Source organism: Athalia rosae, chromosome 2 (assembly GCF_917208135.1).
Source record: "Athalia rosae chromosome 2, iyAthRosa1.1, whole genome shotgun sequence".
In the NCBI taxonomy this organism is placed as follows: domain Eukaryota; kingdom Metazoa; phylum Arthropoda; class Insecta; order Hymenoptera; family Athaliidae; genus Athalia; species Athalia rosae.
This window is the reverse complement of record NC_064027.1, coordinates 11,316,930-11,328,637: the sequence shown is the minus strand read 5'-3', so window position 1 is coordinate 11,328,637 and position 11,708 is coordinate 11,316,930. Positions and strand designations below refer to the sequence as shown.

The window sequence follows — 11,708 nt, the reverse complement described above, 5'->3', positions numbered from 1 at the left end:
CATTTACATGCTAAAGTTATGTAAGCATCACTACGGGATGAAGGTCAACATTTTTCATGGTCTCAAATTGAAAAAGAAGAAAACAAACAAACCCGGTAAATATGAATAAGAATGTTCGAGAATTCTGCGATATGATCCAGTGGCTTCATATTGAGCTTTAAATACAGTAGTGCACATACATAGGTCTATAAAAAAAAGTTTGGTCTGGTACTCGCGCGTCATTGATACCTCCTCCGATCACGTGATTTTGAATCTCCCCTTTTTCATACGGCATAACGTACGATAATCGTAGGTATAGAGACACGCGGATTGGCATACTAGATGAAATAAGGACATCGATATACACGTGAGACACTCACACATGAACGCATAGGTATTCATATATTAATAGTTCGAACGCCATCGTGTTTCATTCAAATAGTCAGTCTGATGGTGACCGTTGACCATTCAACATCTGCAACAATTACAATTTCATCATAGAATTTCTCATACCCTAAAATGTTTTCAACAACAACACCACCGTGAATGAACACAAGTTTAATATCTTGGTGCAGGTTCGTCATTCCTTTCTGGACTGCCGGACCATCGATGTTCAGGTAACTGAGTGTTGCAAATGTTCCATTGTTCGCAAACAATATCTCGACTTTTTCTCAAAATTGGATGTATTCTAAAATTTATACATGCACGATACCCCCATGTTTTCTTCTGTATTCAATCCAATTTTTGTCTCTCTGCTCCTCTGTTAGTTATTTACCTAATTTTTGATTTTTCTTTCATTTTTTATTCACAATTTGAACCCCTACAGGACACGGACGTTTTATAGCTATAAATAGCTGACGAACCTGTACGGACGTTGCGCACTGCAGCAGCATTCATTCGGGCGGTTTACCCGCGAGGTGTCTACCTATAATCACTATTACTTTCCTACCTCTCTCATCTGGTAACTGTTATTGTTAACTTTTCGAAGCTTTTCGGACATAAGTCGATGTGTAGTTCCGAATGAATTAATCAACCAAAGCTGATGAAATTGTGAGTCGAGCTAAGTTGAAAATTGGTAAAAAGGTGCGTATGTATAGAATTTTATTCATTCATTATTTCATATTTTGCGTGATAAAATAATTGTTAATGAACGCGTAGCGTGTGCTCATTGAATTCTAATAGGGGGTTTCGATATCTTTTTTTTCATCAGACAATTATTTTTTCACATTATACAAATATTCCCTTTGATATACACGATAATTGAATTAACTCCATACTTGAGATAAGCGTATTTGTTCGAAGCTGCCAGATGAAGAAAAAAAAAATCATCTAAAAATAACGCAGTATACTTGTAAGGTGTAAACATGCAGAAGCCCAAGGTGTTCAACTACAGTTGTAGTCAAGGCTCTTCTTTTACGCTTGAAATTCAGAAAAAATTTATGCATAAAGATACTGCATCTGCACATAATTCCGATGAGACATCATACGAATTGAATAAATTATTCTTACACCAGACGACCGCGCGGCATTTTCCGATATTAGGGAGTCGACGATGACGGGGACCATTTATTACTTCATTCAAATTATTGAAATGTCAGCGTTCGTAAAAGCCGGCTCAAAGTTAATTTCGTCAGGAACCACTGTCCACACGTATCCGAATCACTACTCGATCGACAGCGTTTTTTTTTTTTGTGCGAAATGGTACCAGACGTGTGAAGAGAATAAAATTAAGATGCGATACAAATGATTTGCAATGATAATCGGGTCACGCAGGCCGAATAACCTTTTGCGATTGCGATCCCTTATTGCACGAAGATCGTAATCTTCTTTAATTTTCGAATGGATGCCCTCGCTGTGAACTTACGGTTGTAACGCATGAGTTTTTCGTCACGTTATACGGTCGGGCAGAAGCCACGCAACCCCCGCGACGATCATGAAGATTTACTGACTTCGGAAACACGTGAAATATAAACGCTTCGTAGAGGGGCATCCCTATAATGGTCACAACATCACTGCCTGTTACGCAAAAAATTGAAAAAATAATTCTCATCGTACAACAAATGTCCGGTTGTACGAGCAATACCTGTATGGCATCATGGACAATATTTGCACATACAAGATCGGCGACGCGTCGACCTTTACAATTAAAATAGTACGGACGACGACTTGACTCACGCCTGACGAGGACGAACGGTGCAGATTCATCTCACCGATTACGCAAATAAACAAGCTAGAGGCAAATTACCGGGAATCGATCGTAATTGTAAGAAAGTTTTTGTCAAATCATGTTGATTTTTATTTTCTCCCCTCGTCATTTTTTTTTTTTTTTTAACAATATTTGTTGCGGCGATGAGTGCGGAACTTCTTGAAGAATATGCAACGATGTTATCACCGTGTCGTGTAGTTCGGACGCGCGCCCTGGCACAGGTTGTATACCGTGTAATACGTTAATGCGACAGGTTGCATGTTTTGCTGAATCGAAGCTTGTTGACCCAGATCTAAATTATTGCGCGATCCGAAGAGAGCCCTTCATTGTAATTTCACGAGTGTAAATCATTTCATGCACGATTATGTGTGTATACGTATACCTATATACCAATAGGTATACCGTGCATGATCCATCCTTATTTATTTATTTAATCTCGAGGCTAACCGTTGACCCAATGATCTAGATCTAGATTCTAGATCGGATTCCTTGTACTATGATTGTAGACCCTAAACTGCAACGCTGTGCAATCGCTGAACGTCAATATCGTTGATTTTGTTTATATTTTTGTCGTTTATTGCTGCGATCAGAGACAGCTTCCTTGATCAATCGTTGAAATTATAAACCATTCGATTTTCCAAATAATCTGTGACCTCGAGGTTTTTTCGTTTTTTCATCGAGCTATTCATTTTGTGTACCTTCTCATTCACCTTCCAAGATCAACGTTGTTTATGAATTCATATTTGCATTAAACTTGAGAGAAACATCGCCTCTCATCCGACTCTTTTTTATGAATAGGTGTGCAATAATAATAATAATAATTAATATCGTTATCGTTACTATAAAATTATTATTATTCAGTTTTATTTTTGTGAGAAGCGAGGTGCTGCGTTACTCGCGTAAGCAAAATTTTTCCGCTGTAACTTGCGTGGACGACAAATTATTTTGTTTTTATACTTCTACTTTTCGGTTGAACGTTTACGATCATCATTATTATGTTTAATCTCCGGTAATTTAGGACTACTTGTTTCAATTCGCTCACCACCGGACTGTGGGGATCGTTATAACAAAATAAACATAGGTGTACTTTATACATGTATAATATGTATACGTATACGTATTGTAAGTTTGATTACTTAATAGCTCTCGTTAATGAGAACCATTAAGTATATCTATATTTCACAGATTAATTGACCCCACATTCATAGATTATTGTACCCAATTTATACCTAATTCACATAAAACCGATCCTCCCCTATTCACGAACAACGTTTATTTCATTCCGAGAAGAGAACGAAGCTTTGAAATTTGTTGAAGCTATAATTTTACAGTGGGACAAAAGTTATGTGGCCCCGCGATTTTCATCGCATTGATCAAGTATATAATAATAAATAATTATGCACTTGGTACAAGATTTCTATCGGATAATTATACCTACTCGTGTACAAATGTGTTCTGAATCTGAATTCTCAGATGATTCCCCGACTGATTTTGGGGTGCATCGCGCTGATCGTCTGCGTTCGCACGACGGAGGGTAGCGTCCTAGTCGCCGATAACACGATGTCTCGAATGGTCGAGGTGAACGCAGGTGCTCCATTTTGCGCCCTATACAGCGACAGAGGTGTAATACAGAGAATGGTTCTGGGGGCTGATCCGCGAAAGGTGCGTCAGATGTCCGCAAACCTTGTCGCTGACCTCGAGGAAACGTGCAGGGAGTCAAGAAATCGTGGAAAGGTGAAATTGCCGCAATTCAGGCCGCGCATTTGCCAATTGACTGAAAAATGACAAGCGAATTTTTCGTTCAGAATCAGGCACCGGGAGGGCTGATTTATCCCGGAACCAAGTGGTGCGGCCCGGGCAACATCTCGGCGACTTACGATGACCTCGGTCATCATGCGTCGGAGGACGCCTGTTGTCGAGAACACGACAATTGCGCGGTGACTATCGGTCCCGGGCAATGTATGGATGGAATTTGTAATCATTCGCCTATAACGAGATCGCATTGCGATTGCGACGCCAAATTTCGAAGATGTCTTCAGGGCCTGAACACCGAAGTTGCGAATACACTCGGTGCTTTATTTTTCAATGTTGTACAGGTCACGTGCTTCAAAGAGAGACGACCCTGTTCTCAGTGGCAACGGTGAGTTTACAGAAACTTACATTCCCGAATACTAACGATTACGTAGTGTGTCTTGTTGTCAATTTTTAACCTTGAGCTGCGCATCCGGGCAACTCAGCACAGTTATTGTCTCCGCATAGAATTTCAAAAAAAAAGAAAGAACGTGTCACTTTTACGGATCGTATGGAATTCCTGACTTCGACGAATGTAAATATTAAGATGGACGCTAAATCCGCATTATTTCAGCTGCTACGAATTTGATCGGCCAGAGATGTACCGGGGAAAAAAAGAACCCGGCCGAAGATTCGGGATGCGATTGAATCAACCGCGGTTTCAGTCAACCATTGAAAAAATTTTTTTGGCAAAAATTCGGCTCTTGATAGAAACGTGTTCGAAAATCTTGTCGTTTCTGAAATTTTAAATCTCGTCTGATTGAAATGAAATCTTTATTTCGAATATTCGACCCTCCCGTACACGCCACCGAGGTCCTCAAATTTTATTCGACCAACGAAGCAACTCAAAATGGATTTCCCTGTAAATATGAAAACAAAAAAAGCACTAAATATTTCAAATATTCTAACGGTGTTGGCCCATCAATAATTAACGGAAGCTGGTTCTAACTAATTTGCTATTGTTTTACGAATTGCAATGATTTAAGGTTCAGCTGGAGGGTTCAGGTTACAATTATCCAATTGACTCGTCATTTTTTCAACCGTCAATTTCACTTAACCGATAAAGATTTTAATCGACTCAATTTTTTTGTCAATTTCAGCAACGGCTACGCGGAGGCAGAATCGAACCGGATTTGTTCACAGTACAAGTTTCGTCCGAGTGACAAATACGTGCCGTTGATGCCAATAAGTATAAATAAATGAATTCGTAAGCAGCAAGGTGTAAACCCGCAAGATTAACGAGGGGGAACAATAATATCGCTCGATTACAAACGGGTGAAATTGTTCCGCATCGTCATCATAATATAGATAAGATAATAACGTCTTTCTTTATTACGATATATCTGCGGGAAATGGATAATATATTCAACGATTATAACATTTTAGCTTGACGATCGATGCGATGTTTCATACCAATACCTATGTCGATATCGTCGTCGCCGTCGAGGTTTTCACTGAGCAATTCTAATTTTTGTTAACTACTAAAAACAGAAATTTAGTCTTTTTTGTTGCTGGTGGAGCGACGACTTAGAACAGCGCTAAGGTTGTAACGTTGAAATATATAAGCAATTGGACGTAAAAAAAAAATGTGTTGAAAACTGAACAAAGTATCAACATAATTCAAAATTTACACCGATAATGCGTAAGTCTTACCGTATGAATGTAAATCCTTAATATTGTGCGTGTATGTATATAGAAAATATATATTATTATTATTTATATGATAAAACGATGTGATACAAACTGCGATAACCAAAAACTAATTAAAAGTTCATGCCTATAAATCAGGTATATTTATCTGAACAATTTTATATACATAAATATATTCAAATATATGTATGCATACGTTTACATATATGTACATATGTTGCACGTTTGAACGTTAGATTTTAGACGGGATGATTTTCTCTTTCTTTGTATAGTATCAACTAATTAGTTATTATTTGTTGATTACGTAATGATTGTTAAACTGCCTACGGTAACAATGTTAAAATCATCAAATAGTCAACTATCTGCATTTGTTACGTGATGTGATTTAACATCACGCGGGTTGTAGTAATTAATTGTAAGGGACGATGATGTATCGTACGATATGATATCGCCGCTTAAATATATTCAAATAATCAAAAATTAATACTAATTGTATAGATAATCAAAAGTTAATTCTACAAATACGGTAACGCATGGTACCGGATATTGACAATTTCAATGGTGTGTAATATAATTATTATTGTAGTTATACATGCGACGGGTACAAAATTGTAAGTTAAAAATTAATCGAATAAATATTATATACTGTATACCTCATCGATGAATTATCGCGAAATAAACTATAATTATTAGGGTATGAGAAAAAAATCGAAAAATTCCATCGTTCGTTAGAAAATATTTGGAGATTATTGGTGCAATGTAGATTTATTATACAATTGACAGTTTCAATTATGATATGATAATCATTATCCTCGGGATTTTTCTTTCTCTTCGACGTCGTACAAAGCGTTCAATTTTCTCACTATACTCTTCGTCCGGTCCGATATGAAGTTGTCAACTTGTCCAAGTACGTTCACCATTTGAATCATTCTTTCAAATCCTCTGTTGACTCTTTCAGCTCTTTCTACTTCAGTTTCCTCTTTTTTTGGCCCCGGAAGCGACGATTTTAATTTATACGCAGCTATCTCTTTTTCCGCTATCATCGACGCGAGCTTCTCCAGAACCCCATCGTCGTGTGCCTTCTTAGATGATTCCTCGGTATTCACTAACCCTACGACGATCTACGAACAACGAATTCATTTTACCTTTCAATTATCTTTGCAGTGAATTGTAATTTTTTTTAAAAACCATCCCAAGCGTGAAATTGAAAAGAAAAATCATAGTTTAACTATTCAATTAATAATTACCCGTTACTTACCGCTATGAAAATGAAAACGATTAACATAAGTTGCGATTTATTACGGCGATGAACTCCCATTTTCCGGAAGTCTTAATTCTCAGGGACAATTCAACACTCGGGTGCTTGACACGAGACGATTTAACGCTTCAATATTTTATAATCAACTTGACAAAGTCGCGATCAAAACTGTCCATCGTTGCCGGTTGAAATTTACCATCTAGAATGCATACGCGTTTGTACGTACCTTGTCGAAATACGACACCGACAAACAAACGAATAGCTGAGTCCGCGATTAAAGTTACCATGTTTTCGCGTATCCCTGCAAATTTCGAGCACAGTCTCTACAACCATTTCACCGCTCTATGCCACCTGTTGTGCTTCATTAACTTCTTGATATTATGAATTTTATCCCGTAGGGGATGTTGCCGAGAATGATTCGCCCTTCGCACAAAATCATGGCGCACCGTCTGCGGAGAGAAAAAATACTCATGATAAAATTGGGCACGAAAATTAGCTAAAATATGAAAAAGTGCAAGGAATAATTGATCTCCACCTGATACGAAAGGGGATGATATTTCAGGACATCGAAATTAAAGAAAAGCGCTGTAACTGAAAATTGCGTAGTCCAAATGATGAAACAGTAAGCGATTGCGAAAATCATCAAGCGCGTCATTTGAGTTTGATGAAAAAATAATCGGTTTATACTATACAGACGGTCCCTCCAATCGCACGCATTTGCGACCTGGATAACTTCTTTTGAAGTTTAAATAATTATGTATAATCAAATGTTGACTCGAAAATACGCTTCCCAGCGAAAACATTTCATCATAAATTAAGACCCAGGAAATATGAATATCGTCACCAAGGCACGTCTCTTTCATATCTTCAGTACGAATTTGAAGAAATTACGATGCACTTGTCGATTCACTCCGTTACCCGGGGTTTCCAGATCTCAAGTTTTTTTATTATCTTCGTCGTTGTCGCCATAGGCTCCTTATCGGATGAGGTAAATATTTGGCATTTCTTATACCTACCGTGCAACACGTTATTTGTAAACACACTGATGTCTCACGCTTGGTCGCGCGAAAAATCTAAATCATTTCTTCAAGCGTAATTTTTATCATCGCGTGAAATTCATTCGCTATCGATCGATTCGGTTTCGATCAATTCATCCGTCTTGAATTGCATCATAAGACGTCATCGCTTAATTATATACGTTTCACTCATTCAGCCCTCAATGTTTTCTTTGATCACAGGCACTGGCTGCACCGAAATCTCGACCAGCAAAATCAAAAGAGAAAAATTCCTCGTTCAGTCTCGATAATCTGCGCTCGAAATTCTTCAGCGCTCTTCTCAAGGCTGCGTCATTCTTTTGGCAGCTGATACCGGATAAGATGAAACCTTCTCAAATAACATCCAAACCCACCAAAAAATCAGGCAGACCCTTCGACGCCGACGATAGTTTTTTCGATGACTGATTAAATTAGTGTAGTTGTGAAAAATCGGATATCGATTCCTATTTTTTTTTGTTTGTTAATATCTAGCTACTGAAATGAAAATCAATGTAAAAACAAATTAATAATACATAGCTCGCATTTTATTATTGATCCGTATGTGCATTAAATTAAAATTCACGGTTTGTAAAGAATTCAAAAATTGTTCTAAAACAATGTGGTAATTATAATACATACATTTATGTACACATAAAATTAATAATAATTTGCAAGAAGAAAATTACAGGTGGGATGGGCACAGTTGATTCCTAGATCATCCTGGGTGTGGTGAAACAAGAAAGAATAAAGCGTACGTCATAATTGTTCATAGATTAGACTATTTTGGTTTGGGCTTGAACTGTTTGGGGGTCGCGACCGTTTCGTCGGGATGGAGCTGAGCCTTGAGCCCCTGAGTAGCCTGGACGGCCATTTCGACCGCCTTTTTCGCTAGCTTAGCGACGTCCTCCTGAATTTGCCCGGAGTTTTCGTTGAATGTTTTAGCAACGATGTCAGACTGCTGTACGATAGTTTCGACGCCCTTGAAGAACTTCGCCTCGAGTTGGGCAGCTTGTTCTTTGGCAACGGGAATCTGGTCCGCGATATCATCCGCAGCTTTGTTCAGCGCTGTCTTAACACTGGTCCAAAGCTTTTCCATTTCCGGGCGTTTCTTGGCCACCTGGAAAACAATTTCAATGTATGTTACTAACAAATTTATGAAAAATAATCAGGAAAGTGGCGACGATCTGCTATTGGATTTTTCCTAGAGTTGATGCAGATTTGTGTTTACAGTGTTTCGCCAGAGAGAGCAGATAATATTACATGTATAATTGATGGTTTGTATAAATTATAGTTGACGGGGTCGGCGAACTTGATTTTTTCATATTTCACATGCGATCTTCGTCATTGTTATTATATTTTACACGCACACGTGTATACTCATAGGGATATTTGCCAATGCGTAATGAACTTTATTCAGGGACGCTTCGGAATTACGTCAATGAATTTTAAGACGCAATTGGTGAGCGTCTTTGTTATCACTTCGACGTGTACACGTTTCTTGATATGCCTTTAACCTCGAGTTTTAATTGATCCATTTCCCAAGAAAGTAAAAAGTTGATTTTCTGTGCCCGCGAATGAAAAAAAAATACTTGGACGATTTTTTTACTAATAATTGTTTCCTCGTAGGTGCGACGATGAACGAAAAAAATCGAAGCGATCGAAATCGGAAGCGCAGGGCGATCGTTAATTGGGACTCACATCTTCGGTGACTTGGTTGACGTAGCTCTTGACGTTTGTGACGAGAGTGTTGCTGTGGTCTTTCAGGGCGTTGACGATTGTCTCCTGGTCCGGTAGTTTCAGATTTTCATGAAGTTCCCTTCCAAGCTTAGCGATATCCGCCTGGGCCTGAGTGATGAGGTCAGCCAAAGGAACGGGGTTGTTCGCAGGGGATTCACCGACGGCTTTAGCTTGACATGAAGCCACCAGGGCGACTATCACCAATAAAACGACGGAATAATTCATAGCGCTAGTTTCTAGACGATGTGACCTCAACCAAGAGACTGATGGAAACTTCGAGTTGCAACATTCTTATATAGCCCAACCTTATCGACGATGTTGAGGGCAAAGTATGCAGCGTGTATCTCGGTATCCGCGAAGACCGCACCGCGCGTCCCGTAAACGAATATGACCATTTGTTTGTACATTTTTCCAAAGTGCATCATCTCTAGATTCCTGAGACTATTTTCAGGGCCTCATTTCCCAGAGAGGCAAGAAAACAAGAATGCTGTTTAGAAATATTCAAAGTGATCACGTCGACTGTGCAAATGGCGTCGGTTATCGCTGAGGTGTCAATATCATATTCTTATAATCATATAGACAGACTAAATAAATATTGAATATTTGCACGTACTTAAAAATAATACACATCGAACACCGTCTTTGGAATTATCAAAGTCCTGGTGCAGGACGTATGAATCGGGAATGAAATCGCTGCACGAGGGGTCGTTGGACCGGATATAATTTATTCTCGCCAAATTATATTAAATTCCTATACTTGTGTTATAGAAATAGCTTTGCGTGAGTTACAGAAGCAAAGTTCTAGCAGCAAATCTTTATGATGAAATGCATAGCCCTATTTCTCTCGTTATTTTGAATTCGTGGGAAACATGGTTGTTAAAAAAAGTTATTACCAATGACTGAAGTGCACTTGAATCTTTATTTATATTTGTAAAGATTTTTAGAATACAAGTTCTAAGAGTCATAGTTACAGACGCGCGATTTTCTTGCAGGAACTGACGGTGCAGCTTTAGAATGAAAATTTAAAGCTGAATCATGCGATTATCTTGCACATTATCCGTTATAAGTCATTAGTCGTAATTACAGATCTCCGTTTGCGGATAACTTTAAAAATCTGCATTGATGTTATGAAGATACGTCATTGCACGTGCAACTTAAATTCGATGATAATTCGAATGCGACTGATTATCGCTGACATTATTTTATCGATCACTTATTCATCTTTGTAGACAATTATGTTTTACGACGATTATTATTATATATCGTATAAAATACTGATCGGTGTTATATTTTTATCAATTATTTTTGGGGGGAGGGTATGAATTTCAAAGGTCAGTAGGCTATCGATTTTAAATTGTCCAAAATAGCTCCAAGCCTCAAAGTCTTGCCGTTATCCATTTTCTAACCCTGATGTGTTCGTTTCGAAAAAAAATATTCAATACTCGGAGTACAGGGAACCGAAATGAATCCTAATACGATTCCATTCTCAAAATTCGTTGCGGTGGCTGACTCAAATTGCATTCCTCCTCTTCCGTCTCTGCTCACATTAGGATCCATAAATCACGACGCTTTTGTTCACTAGGATAAAGTTCACGTTTATCCGCATTTTCCATTTATTACAGTTTCGATTCGATACGTATCGAGCGGGTCCAGAGTCTCCCTTCTGTGGATAATGACCCCGAAACGATGATAGATATACGCTATTCGTATTTTAATATTGTCCAAGTCAACAAGTGCATAATAATGTGCGTACGAACGTCACACTCACTTATTCATTATACTTACGACGCGAATCCGAAGAGTTTCGGTGATGAATGCGGGCTTCGCCTGCTAACATTGATTAGTTTTAATAGATCTGTAGACTCTCGATCTAATTGTTACCGATTATGATTGCACATTATTTACCAATCGTAAGAGAAACAACGTTTCCGGTACAATAGAGACGCAATGGAGATTATAATACAATCAAAGTCTATTCATTACCTACGCCAGCGAAAATTTTCGCCATTTTTCTACTTGGATAATCGTCCGTGAATTCCATACGCGTGGAGTT

At 38.3% G+C, this 11,708-nt stretch overlaps 4 protein-coding genes across 7 annotated transcripts; 2 read left to right on the top strand and 2 right to left on the bottom strand.

Annotated features, from left to right (window-relative positions):
• The first annotated feature begins 406 nt into the window (after positions 1–406).
• LOC105684415 (acidic phospholipase A2 PA4) lies at positions 407–6,276 on the top strand. Of its 4 annotated transcripts, XR_001102920.2 has the most exons (6): positions 407–596; positions 806–1,062; positions 3,659–3,919; positions 3,991–4,325; positions 4,551–4,838; positions 5,077–6,276. XR_001102920.2 is itself a non-coding variant. In XM_048650515.1 (4 exons), exons 1-4 carry the CDS (start codon positions 3,530–3,532, stop codon positions 5,177–5,179), a joined length of 732 nt encoding a protein of 243 aa, XP_048506472.1. In that variant the 5' UTR covers positions 1,101–3,529; the 3' UTR covers positions 5,180–6,276. The 4 variants fall into 4 exon arrangements, 1 of the variants encoding a protein (XP_048506472.1); XR_001102921.3 differs by lacking the exon at positions 806–1,062; XR_007277079.1 differs by lacking the exons at positions 407–596; positions 806–1,062 and adding an exon at positions 1,089–3,562.
• Positions 5,451–7,561, bottom strand: LOC110116889. Its single transcript, XM_020851260.2, has 3 exons — positions 7,420–7,561; positions 6,885–7,333; positions 5,451–6,747 (listed from the first exon to the last, which is right to left on the bottom strand). The coding sequence occupies exons 2-3, from the start codon at positions 6,942–6,944 to the stop codon at positions 6,433–6,435; spliced, it is 375 nt and encodes a 124-aa protein (XP_020706919.1). The 5' UTR covers positions 6,945–7,333; positions 7,420–7,561; the 3' UTR covers positions 5,451–6,432.
• Positions 7,557–8,603, top strand: LOC125499957. Its single transcript, XM_048650519.1, has 2 exons — positions 7,557–7,872; positions 8,123–8,603. The coding sequence occupies exons 1-2, from the start codon at positions 7,777–7,779 to the stop codon at positions 8,342–8,344; spliced, it is 318 nt and encodes a 105-aa protein (XP_048506476.1). The 5' UTR covers positions 7,557–7,776; the 3' UTR covers positions 8,345–8,603.
• Positions 8,442–9,931, bottom strand: LOC105694113. The gene is made up of 2 exons (XM_020851016.2): positions 9,617–9,931; positions 8,442–9,035 (listed from the first exon to the last, which is right to left on the bottom strand). Exons 1-2 carry the CDS (start codon positions 9,878–9,880, stop codon positions 8,697–8,699), a joined length of 603 nt encoding a protein of 200 aa, XP_020706675.1. The 5' UTR covers positions 9,881–9,931; the 3' UTR covers positions 8,442–8,696.
• Positions 9,932–11,708: the final 1,777 nt, after the last annotated feature.